Consider the following 23,347-nt stretch of genomic DNA (forward strand, 5'->3'; position numbering starts at 1 on the left):
CTGGGACTGACCTTATTGGCAGCGCTGCTGAGGGCGGAGAGGATCCGCCCTGATGGGGATTTGGAGCTGCCTCTGGGCCGGGGGGAGCTGGGCAGCGTTTCTGTGTCCCTGTGTCCTACGGGGATTTGCTCGGTGCTGTCCGCGAGTGTCACCCTTCCTGTGCCCCTGGAAGGAACATCTTGGTGGCACCGTGCTGGGAACAGTGCCACCGGTACAGCAGTGCCAGGCAGGGAGCGCAGCTCGGGAGCTCCAGGGTCTGAAGGGAGTGCAGGCATGGGAGTGGTGTGGGAGCACCATGCAGGTGCAGTGTGGGAATGTACAGTGGGAATGTGGAGCGGGAATGTGGCACTGGGAATGTGGCACTGGGAATGTGGCACAGGGAGCGTGGCACAGGGAATGTGGCACAGGGAGCGTGGCACAGGGAATGTGGCACTGGGAATGTGGCACAGGGAATGTGGCACTGGGAATGTGGCACTGGGAGTGTGGCACAGGGAATGTGGCACTGGGAATGTGGCACAGGGAATGTGGCACTGGGAATGTGGCACTGGGAGTGTGGCACTGGGAATGTGGCACAGGGAACGTGGCACTGGGAGTGTGGCACAGGGAATGTGGCACAGGGAACGTGGCACTGGGAGTGTGGCACAGGGAATGTGGCACAGGGAACGTGGCACTGGGAGTGTGGCACAGGGAATGTGGCACAGGGAACGTGGCACTGGGAATGTGGCACAGGGAATGTGGCGCTGGGAACCACGGCTCCGAGCTGTGCTGCTCCCCGTCCCTCTTCAAAGCAGCCAGAACTCTCTTCCCACCCCCGGACACCATAAAATATCTGCCTTTTCCATCCCGCAGTCATGGTGCAATTTAGAATGGAAAATCGGGGAGAGGAGTGCTGAGCCTGCAGCAGCTGGTGCCAGGAGAGATGCCAGGAGTGCCTGGCTCTCAAACATTCCCAGATCCTGAGAGAGCGTGTGGAGCAGCAGCAGCATCCCAGGGAGGGAAGGGCCCCCTGGGCACCGTCCCAGGGAGGGAAGGGCCCACACTGGGCATCAGCAGAGGCTTCGGGTTCCTGCCGCAGGAGCCCGGCTCCGTCAGCCCCATCCCTGTGCAGAGGGGTGTCCCGGCTGTGACCGGCTCCCGCTGCCCTGCCCGGGGCTCCCGGGCTGCTCTGTCCGGGCTCTCCAAACCTGCCCCAGTGCCGGGGGTGCGAGCCCCAGGGCCTGGGACAGCGGGGATGGGGGTGCGGGGTGGGAGCGGGGGCTGCAAGGGCTGTCCGAGGAGATGCCCGGACATGCCGGGGGCTGCAAGGGCTGCGGGAGCTCGGGGAGCTGCCCCAGGACACGCCGGGGGATGCCGGGGATGCGGGGCCGTGCCGAGGGACACCGAGGTGATGTCGGGCGGATGCGGGGGATGCTGGAGCGGCGCTGGGGCCGCGTCACGGGACCCGAGGGGATGCCAGGTGACGCTGGGCGTGCCAGGGGGATGCCGGGGCCACGCCAGGTGAGGCCGAGGCCATGTCGGGGGAGGCTGAGGGATGCCGGGGGGGATGCCGGGCCACGCCCAGGGATGCCGGGGGGAAGTCGAGGGGTGCCGTGGGGGATGCCCGGCTCCGGGCTCGCTCCGAGACCCTCCCCCGGCCCGGAGAGCCCGGCGGGGCGGGCGGCCCCGGACTACATTTCCCATGTCCGCCGCGGCCGGGGGCGGTGCGGGGCGGCGCGGGGGGCGCGGAGCGCAGGCGGAGGCGCGGAGAGGCGCAGGGGCGGCGGGGCCCGCTCGGCCCGGCTCGGCTCGGCTCGGCCCGGCCCGGCTCGGCGCCGGGCGGGGATGCGGGAGGGGCGGCCCGCTGCCCCCGGCCCCGCTGCCCGCCCGCACCGCCGCCACCATGAAGAAGCAATTCAACCGCATGCGCCAGCTCGCCAACCAGACCGTGGGCAGGTGGGGACGGGATGGGATGGGATGGGATCCATGGAATGGGATGGGGATGGGATGGGATGGGGACGGACCCAGCCCTGCCCACAGTCCCATCCCGCGCCCTGCCTGCTCCCGCCCGCCCCGCCGCACCCGCATCTGCCCGTTCCCAGCTCCCTGCCCGCTCCGTGCCGGCCCCACCGCCCCGATCCCATGTGTCCTGCCTGCCCCAGTGCCCTGATTCTGCCCCCTCCCCGCGTCCTGCCTGCCCCAGTGCCCTGATTCTGCCCCCTCGCTGCCTGCCCCACTGTTCCTACTCCCTGTCTGCTCTCTGGCAGCCTCACTGCCCTCATCCCACCCACACTCATCCCACTCCCTGCTTGCCCCTCCTCCCTTCCTGCCCCAGTGCCCTGATGCTCTACCTGTGCCACTGCCGCACTGCCTGCCCCACTGCTCCTGCTGCGTGCCTGGGTCCTGCTTGCCCCACTGGCCCCAATCCCACTCCCTACCTGCTCCCTGCCTGCCCCACAGCCCTCCTGCTCCCTGTGTGCCCCTTGCCCTGCTCCCTGTCCGACACCCTCTGTCCTCACTGTGCCCCACTCCCTGCCCTGGCCCTGCTCCCTGCCCCTCTGCTTGTCCCTTTGTCTGTTCTCTGCCTGCCCCACTGCCCCCGTACCCACCCCTTACATCCTTCTTGCCCATTCCCTGCCAGTTAACCCCTGCCTGCCCGCCTACACCTGCCCTGCCCCACTCCTTGTCCCCTTTACCCACTGCTCCCTGCCTGTCCCCCTGTCCTGCCATCCCATCTGTCCCAGGGCTGTGGGGACACAGCTCCGATGCTGTGGGGTGCCCCACTGCCCTGCCCGCCCAGCACCCCAGGATGGCCCTGCTGGCCGAGGGGCTGGGAGCACTCTGGGGCTCTGGAGCCGGAGCCGTGCCCACGGGAATGCCCACAGGAATGCCCACGGGAATGCCGTGTGTGCCATGCATGGCCAGGCCTGGGTTTGGCAGTGGCTGTTGTGTAATTCCTGGAGATTTTGTACCGGAGGGCGGGGGGGCGGGAAGAGGATTTATTTATTTCCCTTCCCGTGGCGGCACTGGGGCACTGGCACAGCTGGAGCGGTGGCTCCGTAGCCCCGCGGCATCGCCAGGGCTCCGGCTGGCACCGCCCGTGCCCCCGTGTGCCCCCGACACCGGCGGCGCTGCCCCGCGGCCCTGAGCAGCCACGGCCCGGCTGGCAGCGGCTGCGGGAGTGCCGGGAGGTGCAGGAATGTGGGCAGGTACAGCAGTGCCGGGCAGGGAGCACGGGGCAGGTGCGGGAGTGCCAGGCAGGTACAGCAGTGCAGGCAGGTACGGGAGTGCAGGCAGGTACAGCAGTGCAGGCAGGTACAGCAGTGCAGGCAGGTGCAGCAGTGCAGGCAGGTGCAGCAGTGCAGGCAGGTACGGGAGTGCCAGGCAGGTGCAGCAGTGCAGGCAGGTACGGGAGTGCAGGCAGGTGCAGCAGTGCAGGCAGGTACAGCAGTGCAGGCAGGTACAGCAGTGCAGGCAGGTACAGCAGTGCAGGCAGGTGCAGCAGTGCAGGCAGGTGCAGCAGTGCAGGCAGGTACGGGAGTGCCAGGCAGGTGCAGCAGTGCAGGCAGGTACGGGAGTGCAGGCAGGTGCAGCAGTGCAGGCAGGTACAGCAGTGCAGGCAGGTACAGCAGTGCAGGCAGGTACAGCAGTGCAGGCAGGTGCAGCAGTGCAGGCAGGTGCAGCAGTGCAGGCAGGTACGGGAGTGCCAGGCAGGTGCAGCAGTGCAGGCAGGTACGGGAGTGCAGGCAGGTGCAGCAGTGCAGGCAGGTACAGCAGTGCAGGCAGGTGCAGCAGTGCAGGCAGGTACAGCAGTGCCGGGAGGTGCGGGAGTGCCGGGCAGGGAGCACGGGGCAGGTGCAGCAGTGCCGGGCAGGTACAGCAGTGCAGGCAGGTGCAGCAGTGCCGGGCAGGTGCAGCAGTGCCAGGCAGGTGCAGCAGTGCAGGCAGGTGCAGCAGTGCAGGCAGGTGCAGCAGTGCCGGGCAGGTAGAGCAGTGCCGGGCAGGGAGTGCAGCTCGGGAGCTCCAGGGTCTGAAGGGAGTGCAGGCATGGGAGTGGTGTGGGAGCACCATGCAGGTGCAGTGTGGGAATGTACAGTGGGAATGTGGAGCGGGAATGTGGCACAGGGAATGTGGCACTGGGAATGTGGCACAGGTAATGTGGCACAGGGAACGTGGCACTGGGAGTGTGGCACAGGGAATGTGGCACAGGGAACGTGGCACTGGGAATGTGGCACAGGGAGCGTGGCACAGGGAACGTGGCACTGAGAGTGTGGCACAGGGAATGTGGCACAGGGAACGTGGCACTGGGAATGTGGCACTGGGAATGTGGCACAGGGAATGTGGCACAGGGAACGTGGCACTGGGAGTGTGGCACAGGGAATGTGGCAGAGGGAACGTGGCACAGGGAACGTGGCACTGGGAGTGTGGCACAGGGAATGTGGCACAGGGAGCGTGGCACAGGGAACGTGGCACTGAGAGTGTGGCACAGGGAATGTGGCACAGGGAACGTGGCACTGGGAATGTGGCACAGGGAATGTGGCGCTGGGATCGTGCTGTGGGACCGTGGTGCGGGAGCGCCGGGAGCCCGGCAGTGCCTCCGGTGGCGAGCGCCAGGGGGAGGCTGTTCCAGGACTCGCTGCTCCGTGTCCCGGCTCCACTTGGATGCTGGGAGCCAGCATGGAGCCCCTGTTCCCACTGGGGAGAGCTGCAGCTCCACAGGAGCTGGAGGGGGAGACTGGAACCTCTGCTGGGCCCTGAGCATGGCGTTTATTTTACTGTATTTTGTTTTGTATTTATTTATTTAATTTACTTTGGGTTTGGGTGGATTTTTTTGTCATTTCACTTGACAGAAAGAACTGGGGATGCTCAGCCCAGCCCAGACCTGGTACCCAACCTTGGGAAGAATTCCTGTGCCAGTCTGTGAGGGGCAGGGATATTTATCTCCGTGAAGTGGAAAAAGGAGGAGAAGCCAAAGAGTGGCTGTAGATCATTCTGAGGATGTTTTCTGCAAAGTGCTTTTACCTCTATTTGTGTTTGTCCGTCCCATCAGGACAGTGGCACCAGGATGTCACCTCAGTCACTCCAGCAGCCCTGGGAATTTCCCAGGATGGGCTCCCTGGGGATTTTTTCCCATGGGGATTAAATCGAGCACATGCAGGGTGGCACTTTGGGCTCCCCAGCGGCACCGAGGGGATGCCGCTCACCGGGAATGGTGGCGGAAGCTCGGAGGGGTTGGGTTTTTCCTCTTCGACTTTTCTGAGCATCTCATGCTGTGTCCCCCATCCCGGGGGCAGTGGTGGCCTTTGGGGCTGGATGTCACCTCGCTGGCTCACAGGGAGATGCTTCTCCAAGCCCCAGGACGGCCGCGCCTCCAGACAAAGCCTTTAAACACCGCGGGTTTATTCCTGGTGCTGCAGGAATGCCCGGCAAGAAGGAAGGACATTTCCTGCTTGCACGGAATAAGGGCAGAGGGAATAAAAGCACCGCCTGGGATTTTCCCAGCGGGGTTTGCGGGAGGGAACAGCGCCCTGTAAATAGCCGGGCTCCCCATCTGCACCTCGGGGTGCCCATGACTGCTGCCAGCAGAACCCCCGGGGCTTTCGGCTCCGGAGCCGGCGGATCCCGGCAGCCCCGGGGATATTTTTATCCTCCTCGCAAAGAGACAGCGCTGGCAGCCTGGAATATTCATGGAGCGAGCGGGCTGAGGGTTCTGTCCCTGCTCCAGCTGCCTCAGGGCTCTGCGCCCTGCAGGGGCTCCTCCAGGGCTGCTAAATCGGGATGGAAGCGAGCTGGGGATGCGGCCCTAGGGAGGGAAGCGCCGGGAGCAGAGGGCCCCGAGCATCCCGTGCCAAAGCACCGAGCTGGCCGCGGGAAGGCAGCGGGAAATGAGGACAGGAGGCTTTTCTGCCTTGCAGACTCTGTCTCCCATTTTGCTTTGCTTCCCTCGCTTTGCACAGCTGTGGGCAGGATGGAGGGAAGCAGCTGCAGCCCTCCCTGCCTGCTCCTGCTGCTGCTGCAGCCTGGCAGAGCCAGCCCTGGCCCCGGGTGGGCAGCGCTCCCCGGGCTGTGCCCCCGGGCTGTGATCACCGGGCTGTGTCCCCAGGCTGTGTCCCCAGGCTGTGTCCCTAGGCTGTGTCCCCAAGCTGTGCCCCCCGGGCTGTGAATCACTGGGCTGTGATCACCGGGCTGTGTACCCGGGCTGTGTCCCCTGGCTGTGATCACCGGCTGTGCCCTCCAAGCTGTGATTCCCGGGCTGTGCCCCCGGGCTGTGATCACCGGGCTGTGCCCCTCGGGCTGTGCCCCTCGGGCTCTGTCCCCCAGGCTGTGTCGCCCAGGCTGTGTCCCCAGGCTGTGCCCCCCGGGCTGTAATCCCCGGGCTGTGTCCCCAGGCTGTGTCCCCAAGCTGTGCCCCCCAGGCTGTGATCACCGGCTGTGCCCTCCAAGCTGTGCCCCCCGGGCTGTGAATCACTGGGCTGTGATCACCGGGCTGTGTCCCTGGGCTGTGATCACCAGGCTGTGCCCCCAGGCTGTGTCCCCGGGCTGTGCCCCCGGGCTGTGCCCCCGGGCTGTGATCACCAGGCTCTGTCCCCCAGGCTGTGCCCCCGGGCTGTGATCACCAGGCTCTGTCCCCAAGCTGTGATCACCAGGTTCTGTCCCCCAGGCTGTGTGCCCGGGCTGTGTCCCTCAGCTGTGCCCCCGGGCTGTGATCACGGGGCTGTGATCCCCCCACTGTGTCCCCAGGCTGTTGCACCATGTCACCCGCACCCGAGAAGCGCCAGCTGGGCCGCGTCCCCGCATCACGCTGGATGTTGCAGTCAGAGTCGTTTCCCAGGGAAGCTGAGCAGCGATTTGAGGATATCAATATTTGATGTTTTGCTTCTTGCCTGCTGAAAAGACATTGGGAAAAACCCGTGGCTCTGCCGGGGCTCGGCGGGTGCCGGGTTGAGCCGGGATCTGTGTCCCCAGGGAAGCAGTGGCCACGAGAGCTCAGGTGGCGGCAGAAGATGGGGACAGCGCGGCCTTGGGGCAGATCCAGCGTGGATGCGGAGCCCGGCGCTTCCAGGGCTGGTGCTGACACCAAGGGAGGGCTCCCTCCTCCCTCTGGCAAATGCAGAGGATGCCCAGTGCTTTCCCCAGGGGCTGGGGATGAACCTCACTGCCCAGCCTCCCCTCTGGGTTCTGGGGACTCCAGCACCTGGAATGTTCTCGCCGGAGGGGATGGAGCTGGGCCTGTCCTCATGTCTGGGATGTGGGACAGGAGGGGAGGGAGCTGGGGATGGAGCCAGGCCTGTCCCTGTGTCCATGTGGGACAGGAGGGGATGGAGCTGGGGATGGAGCCGGGCCTGTCCCTGTGTCCATGTGGGACAGGAGGGGACAGGAGGGGATGGAGCCAGGCCTGTCCCTGTGTCCATGTGGGACAGGAGGGGATGGAGCCAGGCCTATCCCTGTGTCCATGTGGGACAGGAGGGGATGGAGCCGGGCCTGTCCCTGTGTCCATGTGGGACAGGAGGGGATGGAGCCGGGCCTGTCCCTGTGTCCATGTGGGACAGGAGGGGATGGAGCTGGGGATGGAGCCGGGCCTGTCCCTATGTCCATGTGGGACAGGAGGGGACAGGAGGGGATGGAGCCGGGCCTGTCCCTGTGTCCATGTGGGATGTGGGATGTGGGACAGGAGGGGATGGAGCCAGGCCTGTCCCTGTGTCCATGTGGGACAGGAGGGGATGGAGCCGGGGATGGAGCCAGGCCTGTCCCTGTGTCCATGTGGGACAGGAGGGGATGGAGCCGGGGATGGAGCCAGGCCTGTCCCTGTGTCCATGTGGGACAGGAGGGGATGGAGCCGGGGATGGAGCCAGGCCTGTCCCTGTGTCCATGTGGGACAGGAGGGGATGGAGCCGGGGATGGAGCCAGGCCTGTCCCTGTGTCCATGTGGGACAGGAGGGGATGGAGCTGGGTCTGTCCCTGTGTCCATGTGGGACAGGAGGGGATGGAGCCAGGCCTGTCCCTGTGTCCATGTGGGACAGGAGGGGATGGAGCCAGGCCTGTCCCTGTGTCCAGGCGGGATATGGGACACACCCAGCCCCGGGAATCAGCACGGCACTGCCTCGGCTGGGTGTTTGTGCCTCCTCTCCACCGGTGGAGCTATTTTTAGGCTAAAGCAAGGAGAAATCAGGGAATGAGCACTGATAATTAAATAGTGATTAAATATTTCTGGGCAGGCTGCAGCGAGGGCCAGAGGGGTGTTTGGGCAGGAGATGGAGGTGAGGGGCTTTGTGGGGCACCATGGACATGCTCTGACAATGGAGATGGTTCATCCCTTCCCCTGCTGCAGATTCATCCCTGCTCCTGCTGTCCCCACACCAGGGGTAATGCTTTATCTTTCAGGGATTAATTGCCATGAAATCCTTGGAGTTCTGCAGGCTCAGGGTCAAATCCAAGGCCGGCAGCTCCCTGTTGTGGGTGGCTGAGGCACCAGAGTGGGACGGTGGCAGGGGACAGTGCTGGGTGATCCAGCCAGGAGAGTTGGCTGGCACCAGGAGATGCTCCAGGGAAGCAGCAGCTCTGCTGCACCTCCCCAGGCCAAGGCTTTGAAAACTCATGTATTTATTTGGGAATCAACAGAATTTGCTTGATTGGGGTTGATTTCTGCTGGCAGCAGTGAACTTGTGCAGCAGCAAAGCCCAAGCATGCCATGGCTGTGTCTCCTCTCGTGGGCTTTGGCTCCCCATGGTCACTGTCCCTTTTCCCAGCTGCCTGCAGGGACAGGGCCCGGGGTTGTGCTGGGAAAAATGGCTCGGGTGGAGGGGGAGGAGCAGGATTTTATTTGCCAAAAGGAAAGAGGAAAAGTTGGGAGTTGGGGATGCTGGCTGCGTCCCCAAGGGGTGCTCCTTCAGGATGATTGTAACTCATATGGAACGAAGTTTTGGGGAATTAGGGACCAGACAGGGAAACTGGGGGGTCCCTGCCCTCTCTCTTGGGAGGCAGAGGGACCATCACCCATCCTTGAATGGGATTGATTAGAGCCCCTTTACTTATCCCAATCCATAAAATGCTGCAGCCTGGCTGTTCCCCCTCTTCAAAGCCCAGTTCCTCCCTGGCAGGGAGCAGGGCTGTCTGTGCAGGGCTGGCACAGGGGATGCTCTCCACGGGGGTTTCTCACACTGAGGATGTCCTTTAAAACACATCAAGGCCATGTTTTTGTTATTCTCTTTGAAATGTTGTTTTCTGCTGCCCAAACACACCTCAGGGCATAGCCTGGGCTGGGATGTGGCTGCTGGGAGAGAGAGCTGCCCATGGGACCTGGGATGTGCAAATCCCACCCACCTCCTGCCTGGGAGAGGAGAGAACAGGAAAAAAATCCCTTCTTCTGCTCAAGTGAGGAAGTGATTCCTGGGGAGTGAGCAGCGGGGACGTGCCAGTGGTGCCTCACTCCCTGCCACCTCCCACTCCTTCAGGAGGCTAAAAATATCCCAAGCTGGGACAGACGTGTGGCTGTGCCCGTGGATATTTGCTGCTTTTTTCCCTGTTTGTGCTAATTCTGTGTCACTTCCAATCCTGTCTAAATGAAAGTGAAGGTGATTCCCAGAGGAGGAGGAGAAGCTGCTCAGCTCTTGCTCCCAGGTGGGCAGTGCTCCTTAGAGAGGATCTAATCTGTTCATTTCAACAACTAATCTTTAAAATTAACATAAACAGGATTCAATTTAATTTAATTTATTTTTAAACCACCTTAAATCAGGTGCTGGGACATCTTTCATGGCCAAGGCAGATTTAATGCAGTTGATTTGGGCAGCCCTGGCACAGGTGCCCAGAGCAGCTGGGGCTGCCCCTGGATCCCTGCAGTGCCCAAGGCCAGGCTGGACACTGGGGCTGGAGCAGCCTGGGACAGTGGGAGGTGTCCCTGGGACAGTGGGACAAGTCCTTGCCATGGCAGGTGTGGCACTGGATGGACTTTAAGGTCCCTTCCAACCCAAACCACTCTATGATTTTGTGATTTGCGCTTTTTGCAAGGCTTTGGCTGAGATGGACTTGTGTGTGAGCCACTCCCATGTTGTGCTCACTGTCTGACCCTTTCTCTGTGTTTGCTCCTTATTTCCACTGCTCCAACATTTCCCTGTCTCCAAGCTGAGAATCCAGCTCGGAGGGCAGGAAGGGCCCAGGCTCAGGAAATGAAGGTGCTGTTTGCAGGATGGCAGCACCAAACTCTCTCTGTCCCCTGAGGAACCTTTAGGGACCGATTGGCTGAGTGACAGCTCTGCCCCAGCTCAAACTGACAGAGCTCGTTTTTCCAAGTGAAAGGATGCACTGAAGTTGTTAAAAACCCTGGGAAAAAGAACAAATGATCCGGATGTGATGGTTTAACTGAGCCTGAGCAGCTGTGGTGCAGGGCCCCGGGCTCTGGTTGCTGCGGGTCCAGGGGCCGAGGACGGCGGGTTTGTGTCTCCTGCATCCCAGCGCTGCTCCCTCGGGAAGGCAGCGGCTCTGGAGCGGTAAATCCGTCTGCAGTGAGCAGCAAAGGGTCTGGCAGGGCCCGGGCAGCAGCTGCCGTCTCCCATCCCATGGCTGCCCCCGTGCAAGGAGGCTCAGCCATGCGGGGAGCCCGGGGAGCCGCAGCCACAGCGCCTCTCTGGGAGCACTGCCCGCTTCCTTCTGGGAATCTGCATCCCTGCTTTCCTGGCAATAGCGGGAAAACAAGGCAGAGATGGGCAGCAGGCCCTGGAGTGGTGTGGTGCCTGGCAGTGACCGTCGAGATGCTCCATCATTTCCTTCCTTAGGGGATGAGGCATGGCTGGTGGGAGCAGAGAGCCTTGAATCCCCCCTGCATCCCAGAGGAAAAGCACATCCCGGGCTCCGTGGTGTGCAGGGGGTGCTGCTGTGTGTCCCACACCCTTCACCAATGACTCCTGTCCTCTTTTGTCCTGCAGAGCCGAGAAGACCGAGGTGTTGAGCGAGGATCTGCTGCAGGTGAGGCTCCCTCGGAGCCATCCCGGGGTGTCCATGGGAGCCTGGGCACCTCTCGGGGGGCTGCACTCATCAGCAGCTCCCTGGTGGTGCCACAGCATCCCAGCCACTCCAGGGGTGGGATCTCAAGTGACGGGATTCTGGGGTGATGCGATCCTGGGGTTATGGGTTCCCTGGTAATGGGTGATGGGATACTCCAGTGATGGGATCCTGGATGATGGAATCCCCGGGTGATGGGATCCTGGATGATGGAATCCCTGGAGGATGATGATCCCCGGGTGATGGGATCCCCAGTGATGGGATCCCTGGGTGATGGGATCCCCGGTGATGGGATCCCCAGTGATGGGCTCTGTCACTCCCACAGGTGGAGAAGCGGCTGGAGCTGGTGAAGCAGGTGTCCCACAGCACCCACAAGAAGCTGACGGCCTGTCTGCAGGGCCAGCAGGGCCTGGACGCCGACAAGCGCTCGGTTAGGGCAGCAGGATCCAGGGGTCTGGGGGACATGGGGAACTGGGGGGATCCAAGAATCTGGGGTATCCAGGGGGAACACAGCCCGTCTCTCTCTGCAGAAGAAGCTGCCGCTGACGACGCTGGCGCAGTGTCTGATGGAGGGATCGGCCGTGCTGGGGGATGACTCCCTGCTGGGGTAAGGGGGGCTGGGGCTGCAATGGGTCTGCACTGCCCTGGGATGTGCTGGGAGTGTCCCCAGCCATGCCTGTCCCTGCAGGAAGATGCTGCGGCTGTGTGGGGAGGCTGAGGACAAGCTGGCACAGGAGCTGATCCACTTTGAGCTGCAGGTGGAGCGGGACGTCATCGAGCCGCTCTTCGTGCTGGCTGAGGTGAGCTGTGGGTTCTGGAGTGCCCTTTGTGCTGGCTGAGGTGAGCCTGGGGACCCTGGGGTGCCCTTTGTGCTGGCTGAGGTGAGCTGTGAGTCTTGGGGTGTTCTTTGTGCTGGCTGAGGTGAGCCTGGGGTGCCCGCCCTGTCCCTGAGGATGTGATATTAGGGAGGTGCATCCTCACCCACCCAGCCCTGGACACCTCTCCAGGGCTGTCACCTCCTCCTGTTCCCTTGTGCTGCCACAGGTGGAAATCCCAAATATCCAAAAGCAGAGGAAGCACTTGGCCAAGCTCGTGCTGGACATGGACTCCTCCAGGACGAGGTAAGAAGTGCCTTCAAGGGTTTTATGAGAAATAAACCTTGCCAAGGCATGGGTGGCTCCAGGAGAGCAGCTCCCGAGCCCTGGCACCGCAGCTCCCCTGGGACAGGGAGCCCTGGCTGTGCCTCTGGGGGCTTGAGCCCAGCTCTGCAAGGAGCCACCATTTCTGCTCCTGTCTGCAGAACCCATGGATTCCTTTTCCTTGCCTGTTCTCTGCAGCAGAAGTGTATTTTTTTTTTTCTGGCAGAAAGGGTTATTTTGTACTTTTTACCTTGTCTTGGTGAGTTCTGATGCAGAGCTGGGTGCTCCTGTCCCTGCAGTGACACCGAGAGGAGTAGGGATGACTCAGGATTATCCCATGGCACCCCTGAGTCGTCCAAACACTCACTCCAGAGTGTCCTGGGAGAGATCTGAGAGCTGTCCACAGTCCCCAGCATCATGCCTAGGCTCTCCCATGCCTTTCTCCTCTCTTCCCGCCTGGATGTGTCTCCTTATCCTGCTGAAGGGAATTCCCTCCCTGCTGTGTGCAGTGCTGTGGGGCTGGGGTTGGGAGTGGGGCTCAGTCCCAGCTGGACTGGGATTGTCTCCGTGCTGCTCAGCCCTGGGGACCGTGATGACCCTGCAGGGCCCTGGGACATGGTCAGGCCCCGACTGTCGCTGTCCCTCCCACAGGTGGCAGCAGTCGGTGAAGTCCTCGGGTCTGGCCAGCAACCTGCAGCCCTCGGGGGCCAAAGCCGACGCTCTCAGGGAGGAGATGGAGGAGGCGGCCAACAGAGTGGAGATCTGCAGGGTAGGGGGCTGCCCCTGGCCGAGGGGTCTGCGGGAAAGCTGCAGCCTCTCCTCTCAGCCCACTCTGCACCTTCCTTCCCCTGCCTGTGCTGCCTCTCTTCTGGGCCCCAAACACACCTCAGAGGCTGGGGGTGATGCTCCCCAGCCAGGCAGGACATCCCCACTGCTCCATCCCCATCCTCCACATCCTGGAGCTGGAGGGGCTCCCATTCCCTGGCAGAGCTCAGCACTGGGTCCATCCAACCTTGGCAGAGACATTTCTCCACCTTCTCTGTGCTGGGTCATTGATTTCTGCCATTTTCAAGCACTCAGAGGGACTTTCCCCCCTTTCCTGGCATAACAGGGAGTCCAATCTCCCCTCTTTGTGCACTTTGGGGGGAGCTGGGCCCTGCTCAGGCTGCAGTGGGGGAGCTGAGCTCCCCTGAGCTCCCCTGAGCTCCCCTGCCACACCAGCCTTAACCCTGTGCCACCCTGGCTCCCGCTGGACCGAGCTGCTCCCTGCTGGTGGCTGGGGAAGGGCCCTGCTGGTGGCACCAGGGCTGCAGGGCAGGGACAGTGACAGTGACATAACCTCTGCCCCGCAGGACCAGCTCTCGGCTGACATGTACAATTTTGTGGCCAAAGAAGTCGACTATGCAAACTATTTTCAAACTGTAAGTGCCAACCCCCGGGCTGTCCCTGTCCCTGTCCCTGTCCCAGCAGTACAGTGACCCTGGTGCTGTGTCCCCACAGCTGATCGAGGTGCAGGCCGAGTACCACCGCAAATCCCTGGCGCTCCTGCAGAACTTCCTGCCACAGATCAAAGCCCAGCAGGGTGAGTGCCCACAGGTCTGTCCCTGCCTGTGGCACCGAGGGGCTGTGACTGTACAGGGACAGCTGAGCACCCTCCCTTTGCTTGTCCTGCCTGCATCCCACCTGCCCCAGAGCTGGGAGGGGATCCCATCCCCTTCCCCATCCCCATCCCCATCCCATCCCCATCCCCATCCCCATCCCATCCCATCCCATCCCATCCCATCCCATCCCATCCCATCCCATCCCATCCCCATCCCCATCCCCATCCCCATCCCCATCCCATCCCATCCCATCCCATCCCCATCCCCATCCCCATCCCCATCCCCATCCCCATCCCATCCCATCCCATCCCATCCCATCCCCATCCCCATCCCATTATCCCATTATCCCATTATCCCATTATCCCATTATTCCATTATCCCATCCCCATCCCATCCCCATCTCCATCTCCATCCCCATCCCCATCCCCATCCCACCCCAAGGGCCTTTTGGGGAGGGGCTGCTGGATCTGGCACCACCCTCCCTCTCCTCTGCCCCCTCTGCCCATCACAGAGGCGTGGGTGGAGAAGCCCTCCTTTGGGAAGCCCCTGGAGGAGCACCTGGCTGTCAGCGGGAGGGAGATCGCCTTCCCCGTGGAGGCCTGTGTCACCATGCTGCTGGAATGTGGCATGCAGGAGGAGGTGGGCACTGCTGGGATGGGGATGCAGGAGGAGGTGGGCACTGCTGGGATGGGGATGCAGGAGGAGGTGGGTGCTGCTGGGTTTGGGAGATGCAGGAGGAGGTGGGTGCTGCTGGAATGTGACATGAAGGAGGAGGTGGGCACTGCTGGGATGGGGATGCAGGAGGAGGTGGGTGCTGCTGGGATGGGGATGCAGGAGGAGGTGTGTGCTGCTGGGTTTGGGAGATGCAGGAGGAGGTGGGTCCCTGTGGGAAGGGGCATGCAGGAGGAGACGGGTCCCTGATGGAATTGGGGGTGCAGGAGGAGGTGGGTCCCATGTCCAACCCTTGCTGGGCACGATGGACGGGGTCACAGGTGTCCCCAACACTCTCCTCTGGCCAGGGTCTCTTCCGAGTGGCTCCCTCGGCCTCCAAGCTGAAGAAGCTCAAGGCTGCCCTGGACTGCTGCGTGGTGGACGTGCAGGAGTACTCAGCTGACCCCCATGCCATCGCAGGTGGGGCTCCTCGGGGTGGGGGGACCCCTCCAGGCACCCCCCAAGGGTACCCAGAGGGGGATTGGTGGCACCAAGTCCAGCTGGAGACCAGGAACCAGTGGTGCCGTCCAGGGGTTGACGCTGGCTCTGATTTTGTTCAATTAATCTTGTCATTAATTAATGGCCTGTCTAATGGGCCAGGGTGTCCGCTCAGTGAGCAGGCAGGTGACACAAACTAGGACAGTGGCTGCCCCAGAGAGGTGCTGCCATGCAGAGGGAAGGTGCTCAGAGGGGCTGCAGGGTGGCAAGGTGGGCACTGGGTTGGGGGTGCCACGGGCTGCTCCAAGATGGGGACACCAGTGGGTGCTCAGGGGGTGCTCAGGGGGTGGTGGAGGGAAGGCTGGGGGGACGTGGGTCCAAATGCCCAGGAGGAAAACCACTTGGTGCCCAACAGCCAGTGCCACCTGCAGTGCCAATGCTGTGTCCCCTGTGTGCCACAGGAGCCCTCAAGTCCTACCTGCGGGAGCTGCCTGAGCCCCTGATGACCTTCGAGCTGTACGAGGAGTGGATCCAGGCCTCCAAGTGAGTCTGGGCTGTCCCCCCATTCCTCAGTGGCATGGGCAGGGACAGCCTGGGTCCCCAGGGATGCTCTGGGCTTTTCCTGGCACAGTTCACAGCATTTGGGATCTTTCCTCTGGGCTCTGAGAGCCATGAAGTGCTGAGAGGAAATCCAAAGGGATTCTTTCTCCTTGGGACAGGTTTTGGGACTTTATTTACTTCCATAATGTTGGTGGCAGCCTGGGGGTCTCACAGGGTCGCCAGGGGTGGGGCTGGCAGGGTCCTCAGCCCCAGGGCAGGGTGGGGATGGGGGATAACACCCTCTCCCCTCCCTGCAGCATCCCAGAGCAGGAGAAACGGCTGCAGGCTCTCTGGAACGCCTGCGAGAAGCTGCCCAAAGCCAACTACAACAACATCAGGTGAGCCTGGGCCAGAAGGACACGCGGAGTGGACACAGGGGGTGAGGCCCATGCACTGATCCCTTTGGGATCTGCTCTCCAGGTACGTGATTAAATTCCTGGCCAAGCTGACCGAGTACCAGGATATCAACAAAATGACCCCGAGCAATGTGGCCATTGTGCTGGGACCCAACCTGCTGTGGCCACAGGCCGAGGGGTGAGTGCTGGGGGAGGGATGGGGGCAAGTCCTGCTGAGAATCCTGCTGGGAATCCTGCTGGGAATCCTGCTGAGAATCCTGCTGGGAATCCTGCTGGGAATCCTGCTGAGAATCCTGCTGGGAATCCTGCTGGGAATCCCACTGGGAGCCCTTCTGGGAGCCCTGCTGGGAAAACTGCTGGGGGAGGTCTGAGGGGCAGATCCTGCTGGGAATCCTGCTGGGAATCCTGCTGGGAGTCCTGCTGGGAATCCTGCTGGGAATCCTGCTGGGAAAATTGCTGAGGATCCTGCTGGGAATCCTGCTGGGAAAACTGCTGGGGGAGGGCTGAGGGGCAGATCCCGCTGGGAATCCTACTGGGAAAACTGCTGGGGATCCTGCTGGGAACACTGCTGGGAACACTGCTGGCCTGGGGGGATTGCTGAGCTGCTGCCCCACCCCCCCAGGAACATGACGGAGATGATGACGACGCTGTCGCTGCAGATCGTGGGCATCATCGAGCCGCTCATCCAGCACGCAGACTGGTTCTTCCCGGGAGGTAGGGCGTGCCTGGGCACAGCTGGCCCTCCTGGCACTCCTGGGGAGAGGCTCAGAGCCCCCAGGTTTGGTTTGCCAGCCCCCTCTGCTGCTGGAGCTCAGGCAGGGCTCTGGCACAGCACCGAGCCCATCCCTGCAGTGGCAGCACCCCCAGTCCCTCCCCTCCCTAAGCATGCCCCTCCCACCATCCTCTGTGCCCCCCAGAGATCGAGTTCAACGTGACGGGGAACTACGGCAGCCCCCTGCACGTGAACCACAACGCCAACTACAGCTCCATGCCCTCGCCCGACATGGAGCACGGCGAGCGCCGGCAGCACGAGACAGCGCGGCGCCCGCTCAGCGTGGCCACGGACAACATGATGCTGGAGTTCTGCAAGAAGGATGGGTAGGACAGACAGCAGGACACTGGGGTTCTGCAAGGATGGGTAGGACAGACAGCAGGACACTGGGGTTGTGTAGCACAGACAGCATGATGCTGGGGTTCTGCAAAAAGGACGGGTAGGACAGACAGAATGATGCTGGAGTTCTGCAAGGACGGGTAGGACAGACAGCAGGACACTGGGGTTCTGCAGGAAGGACGGGTAGGACAGACAGAAGGACACTGAGGTTAGGTAGGACAGACAGCATGATGCTGGGGTTCTGCAAGAAGGACGGGTAGGACAAACAGAATGATGCTGGAGTTCTGCAAGGACGGGTAGGACAGACAGCAGGATGCTGGAGTTCTGCAAGGACGGGTAGGACAGACAGCAGGACGCTGGGGTTGTGCAAGAAGGATGGGTAGGGACACTGGGGACAGGATGGGGCAGCTCTGACACCACCCCAGGGGCAGCAGGGGAGGATGCTCAGCATCACTTTGGGGTGGGTGGCACTGAGCTGGTGGAGGTTGGGTGGTCCCAGGGTGCAGGAACCCCCTGATTTCCATGCCAGGCTCTTGGGGGGGCTCAGGTGAACCCAGGGCTCCATGCTTGTCTCCAGCCCACTGCAGATGGGAGTGGGGTGGCACATGGGGTGACACTGGGGCTGTTCCATGGCAGAGACAGGTGTCCTGCTGTCCTCAAGGCCTGCAGCATTTGCTCCAGGGGAAAGCTGCCCATTCCCAGCCTGTGCATGTCCCCCCTCCATCACACCTCACAGGGACCTCAAAGAGTTGAGTGGGCTCCAGAAAACACCCCAGCACTCTGCCCATCCCAAAATGTCTCCATTTCCAGGGGGTACCCCCAGCTGTCCCACCACTGGCACAGCCTGGTCCCTGCTCAGCCCCCCTCTCTCACAGCCCCTCGGCCTCACAGCCCCTTTGCCCGGCAGTGACCTCAGTCCCTGTGCACTCTGCAGTTTTAGAGGGTTTTCACAATAATAATCGTTTGTTTCTGCCCATGCAGCCTTAGGAAAATCCAAAGGTACCATATCCTCTGCAGGCTGCTGGCAGGGTGCTGGCAGGGAGCTGGGAGGGTGCTGGGAGGGTGCTGGGAGGGTGCTGGATGAGTGCTGGGAGGGTGCTGGTGGGTGCTGATTCTCAGGGAAGGGAGAGGTTGCTGGGGGTGACACAAACCCATCCCACTCTGCCCCCCCCTGCCCCATTGCCCTGTAGTTTCATTCCCAGCAGTTTCCCGGTGGAAGAAGTGTTTTTAGGGATCCCAAAGGAGTGGCGGGGGTGTGCTGACCGTGCCCTCCCACCAGGCAGGTGCTGACCCCCGTGTCTGTGTCCCCAGCATGGGCGTCAGGGTGATGGACACGTCGTGGGTGGCTCGCCGCGGCACCTCCGCAGGGCGCAAGGCGAGCTCGGCGCCCCCGGCCGCGCAGCCCCCGGCGCCGCCCGCCGAGCTGCCCCCCACGCCCCACTCGCCCATTCCCGAGCAGCCCCCGGAGATTTCAGCAGTGCCCTCTCCACCTCCCACCAGCTTTGGCTTCCCCCCGGCAGCCGAGCGGACAAGGTAAGGACACCTGAGGACAGTGGCAGCTCCTCCTGTCCCCGAGCCGGGCACCGTCCCCATGAGTGAGGCCAGCAGGAAACAGCAAGAAACAACCTCAGCAGGGGAGGGTGCTCTGCATCCCCGGAGAGGAGCAGAGACCCAGGGCAGCAGGACAGCAGGACAGCACAGCATGCCCAGCGAGGAGCAGAGTCCCGAGGCAGCAGGACAGGATGCTCAGTATCCCCACAGCCACCAGCACAACTCCACCCTGCCACTCCCATGAGAACCATGCTGCCTTCAGGCATATTCCTGAGGGCCCCTTGCCCGGGTGTCACTGGGCTCTAGTGGAATTCGGGCTGGAGTTGCTGCAGGAAGGTGCAGAGAAATCCCTTGGGGAACCCAGAGCCCTCTGAGACCTTCGTGTGCCCAGGGTCTGAGCCCGAGTTCAATCTGCACAGTCCACATGGGAGAAAGCTCCTAAATCGCACTTTTCTGCCCCAAAAGTGAAGCAGAGCTGGGCCGGGGTGCTCACACCTGGGGAGGGGCAGCCCCGGGAGGGTCGTGCCGTGGGACGAGCGCGGGCACTCGGCACCACGAGGGCTCCCGCGCCGCTGCCCGCGCCCACCAAGGTTTCTGCTCTTTGACGAATTTCCCCTCGCTTTGGTGTCACTTCTGCCAGTTTTTATGGTGCTTCTGTACCTTTGCAGCAGGGCTGACCCAGCAGCCGCCTGGCGCAGCGGCGGCCCCGGGGACCCCCGGCTTGGGGACTCCCCGAGCCCCCGGGCACGCTGTCCACCCTGGGCGCCGCCGCTGGGGCCGGGCTGTGGCCGCAGCCCCCCCGCGCCCGCCCCGCTCTGCTCCCTGCGCTGTCCCCCGCTGTCCCCGTGGCCCTGTGCCCCCCTGTCCCCCTGGCCCTGTCCCAGCCCGGCCCCGCGGCTCTGCCTGCACCCCGCGCCCCCCCCTGCCCCGGGGCAGCCGCCCGCCCGCCCCCGCCGCCGGACCCGGCCCCCCGAGGTAACCGTGGGGCCCTGGGGGGGCTGGGGGGGCTGGGGGTGTCACCGCCGCCCGGGGGGACCCTGGGTCTGGTGGGGAGGGGACACAAGCGCCGGGGGCTGAGGAACCCGGGGGGCGGGAGGGGGACAGCGGGTGCGGAGTGCTGGGTGCGGGAAGGAGCTCATGGCTCTCCCTCTTCTTCTTCTTCTTCTTGTTCTTCCACTGTTTGTTTTCAATTTTCTGTTTTATTCGTATGGCTCATCTTTTGCGTTTTCCTTTTATTGATTTTTTGTTTTATTTTTGTTTTATTTTTTAATAATATTTTCATGATTTTTGAGTTTTCTTTACTTTGTTAATTTTCCTGCTTAACTTTATCATTTAATGCTCTTGTATTTTCTGGTTTTAATTTTATTTCCAATGTTTAATCTTTGTTTTCCATTGTTTAATTCTACTTTTCATTATTTATATTTTATTTAATTTTTTAACTTTACTTTTACTTTTTATTCTTTGCCTTTATATGCTTGAAACCTTTCCTTTCCTTTCCTTTCCTTTCCTTTCCTTTCCTTTCCTTTCCTTTCCTTTCCTTTCCTTTCCTTTCCTTTCCTTTCCTTTCCTTTCTTTCCTTTCCTTTCCTTTCCTTTCCTTTCCTTTCCTTTCCTTTCCTTTCCTTTCCTTTCCTTTCCTTTCCTTTCCTTTCCTTTCCTTTCCTTTCCTTCTTCCTTTTTTTGTGTTTTTTCCCCCCCTTTTTCTTCCTTTTTCTTCCATTTCTTTTTTTTCCCGCTTTTCTCTCCCTTTCCCTCTTTCCTTTTTCCCATTTCGCGAGGTTTTTTTCTCTTTTCTTCCCCCGTTTTCTGTCCATCTGTCTTTTGGCTGTTCTTTCCCGTTCTGTCTCTCCCCCGTGCCCGTTCCGTGCCCCGTGCCCGCCCCAGCACTTTCAGGCCCCCGGAGCTGTCCCCGGGGCCGCCCCCCGAGCAGAGCCCGCACTCGCTGCGCAAAGGTAGGACCGGACCGGGCCGGGGGGACCGGGGGGTGCCCGCGGTGGCGCGGCCCTGACCCGCCGCTGTCGCCGTGTCTGTCCCGCAGGGGCCAAGAAGCTGGCGCCCATCCCGTCCCCGGCCAGCCTGTCCCCGACGCCCCCCAGCACCCCGTCCCCGTACGGCCCCCCCGGAGCCCCCCCGGGCGCGGGGCCGCCCCCGCTGCTGCCGTCCCCCGCCGCCGCCGCCGCCCCCCGCGCCCGGGCCGCCCCCAAGGCGCGGCCGCGCCCCGCGCTGCCCCCCCCGCCGCAGCCGCCCCCGGCCGCCCCCGCGCCCCCCCAGCCCCCGGAGCCGCCCCGCACGGACAGCGCGGCGCCCGGGGACGGCGCCATCACAGGTAACCCCGGGGGAGGGTCCCGGGAGGGGGGCAGAGACCCCCGGCACGGGGACGGTGGCCCTGAGGAGGCAGCAGTGTGCCCTGGAAGGTGGGCGTGTCCCCTGGGAGGTGGCACCCTCCCCGCAGAGGTGGAACTGGAAAGGCAAAAATGTGCCCGGGAAGGTGGCGGTGTTCCCCAGGAAGGTGACAATGTCCCTGGAAAGGCAGAACTGTCCCCAAGACGGTGGTGATGAGCCCAGGGAGGTGCCAAGGCATCGGGAAGCTGGCAGTGTCCCCTGGGAGGTGGCAGTGTCACCAGGAATGTGGCATCCCCGCAGCTGTGCTGCTGTCCCTATTGCTCTCCCTGGGCCCTGGTGGTGCCGTGTCCCCCGGGGTCCCTGCGCTGCTGCAGGGGACAGCCAGGGGCGTGCTTGGGAAGTGCAGGTGGCATTGGGGACTACAGAGGACACAGAGGCCGGGGGAGTGTCCCAGTGTCCCTTCTGTGCGGTCTGGCAGGACTCAGGGCTCTGTCCCCGCGTGCCTGCCCTGCCTGTGAGGGGTGGGCAGGCACGAGTGGCAGAGAGGGAGTGGTCACTCTGTCCCCAGGGGCTGCCACCTGCCTTTGGGTGGCACTGGCACCGGTGTGGCTCTGCCAACGCATTGCTGTGGTCCTGGCAGGGCACCCTGGCATGGATGCAGCCCTGACATCACACCTGGCAGCACCCCTGGCTCAGGTGCAGCTCCCCTGTGCCATTGTGGGACAAGATCCCTGAGCCACATCCCTGAGAAATATCCCTGGGCAACATCCCTGGGCAATGTCCCTAAGAAATGTCCCTTGTATAATGTCCCTGGGCAATGTCCCTGAGCAACGTCCTTGAGCTGGGCAGGGGTGGCAGAGGTGCTTCTTCTGTCTGAGGGGGTTGCTCTGCTCTCAGCAAGGGACACGGTGACACTGCCTGCTGTGGCTATGGTCACCCTGTCACTTCACACGTGCAGCCTCACCCTGCGGGTCACCTGGGAGAGGGGACAGAGGTGTCACCTGCGCTCGGTGCGACATGGGCAGTGTGTGGGGATAGCTGGTGTCACCTGCCCTCAGTGGGACAGGGCTTCAGGGGACACGGGCAGTGTGTGGAGACAGTGGTGTCACCTGCGCTTCACGGGACACGGGCAGTGTGTGGGGACAGCTGGTGTCACTGCCCTGACTCGGGTGGGATCCACAGAGCAGAGGGCAGTGGTGCCACCCCCGGTGGTGACAGTGACACGGTGCCAGCCCGGTGGGTGTCCCCATCTCTGTGCCCTCCCGCAGGTCTGCTCCGTTTTGAGGTCCCCTCCCTCCACGTGTCCCCGGACGCCGCCCTGTGCCGGGACCCGCCCGAGGCAGCTCAGAGACTCTCGGGGCCGAGCCTGACCCCGCGGCAGGAGGAGGAGGAATCGGAGAGCACAGCCCTATGACAGTGTCCCTGTCCCCAAGCTCATCCGTGCGGCACCCAGGGCCAGCCCCGGCCACCGGCACCCAGGGCCACGGGGCCATTTTGGGTGGCAAAGCGCCCGGTTTGGGGGCGGCCGCCGTTCTTTATTTCATTTTTGTTCGCCTTATCCAGACTTTGCCTTGGAACCGGGTGCCTGCCCCCCTGCCCCGCAGCACCCACGACCCTGGGGCGGTGCCACCACGTCCCCCATGCCCCGAGGCGGGTGCCACTGGGTGCTGGCCAGGTGACAAGGAGCTCGCCGGCGCTTTGCAGTGGCATTTCCTTTCTTCGGCTTCTTCCCCCCCTGCTTGTTTGGGAGCAGGATGGGACCTGACCAGCAATAACCCGGGGATGCAGGATGTGCCCCCCCGGCTCTCGGGGTGCTGGCGGGGGAGGCGCATGTCCCTCGGCACCCGCTGTCCCCGGGGCTTGGTGGCTTTGGTCGTGCATGCACAGACAAATTAACCTTTATCCTTTCCAGAGAGAGAAGAGCTGTATATATATATATCGGCAGAGATATATATATATTCTATATTTGTATAGAGAGAGAGAAACTATAGAGAGATTTGTTTTATGTGGAGCCATTCCCGCCCGGCCGGGGCGAGAGGGAGGATGGAAATGGCAGCGCTTCGCCCCCGCCCCGCTCGCGCCGTGCCCCCCGCCCCAGGTGGGCACCGGGGGGCACCAGCACCCCAAAGCAATCAATAAATCCAATAAATCCGTGTGCCACTCGCTGAGAACCGCCCGGCGGCGCTGGCCCTTCCTTCCTGCCCCCGCCTTGGGGGGAGGACTGGGAGGTGGAGAGCGTTTGGGGGATAAAATGGTGGTTTGGTGTTTTATAGGGAACTTTACGGGTCTGGTGCCATGGGATGGGGCAGGGTCCCCCTCCCCCAGAAACAGCCACCGCACATGGCAGGGTCCAGCCGGAGTGACCCCTGATCCCGGGCTGATCCCCACTGCAGGACCAGGACCAGCCCTAAGGGACTCAGAGCCCTTTTCCTCTGGGATGGACACTGGGTTTGTTTCACGTGTCTTTAATAGAAACCGCCGGCGGTGGGGCAGAGCCCCGTACAAAAGCTGGCTGCAGGAATCGGGG

At 62.6% G+C, this 23,347-nt stretch overlaps 1 protein-coding gene across 1 annotated transcript; it reads left to right on the forward strand.

Moving 5' to 3' along the window:
• The first annotated feature begins 1,879 nt into the window (after nucleotides 1–1,879).
• ARHGAP44 (Rho GTPase activating protein 44) lies at nucleotides 1,880–22,975 on the forward strand. The gene is made up of 21 exons (XM_058817180.1): nucleotides 1,880–1,932; nucleotides 10,896–10,935; nucleotides 11,297–11,401; nucleotides 11,502–11,578; nucleotides 11,660–11,771; nucleotides 12,016–12,092; nucleotides 12,762–12,879; nucleotides 13,463–13,531; nucleotides 13,611–13,692; nucleotides 14,223–14,350; nucleotides 14,731–14,842; nucleotides 15,322–15,403; nucleotides 15,718–15,798; nucleotides 15,881–15,994; nucleotides 16,439–16,530; nucleotides 16,734–16,914; nucleotides 17,909–17,926; nucleotides 18,239–18,460; nucleotides 20,362–20,429; nucleotides 20,516–20,803; nucleotides 22,089–22,975. Exons 1-21 carry the CDS (start codon nucleotides 1,880–1,882, stop codon nucleotides 22,232–22,234), a joined length of 2,265 nt encoding a protein of 754 aa, XP_058673163.1. The 3' UTR covers nucleotides 22,235–22,975.
• Nucleotides 22,976–23,347: the final 372 nt, after the last annotated feature.

The sequence above is a fragment of the Ammospiza caudacuta genome, chromosome 19 (assembly GCF_027887145.1).
Source record: "Ammospiza caudacuta isolate bAmmCau1 chromosome 19, bAmmCau1.pri, whole genome shotgun sequence".
In the NCBI taxonomy this organism is placed as follows: Eukaryota; Metazoa; Chordata; class Aves; order Passeriformes; family Passerellidae; genus Ammospiza; species Ammospiza caudacuta.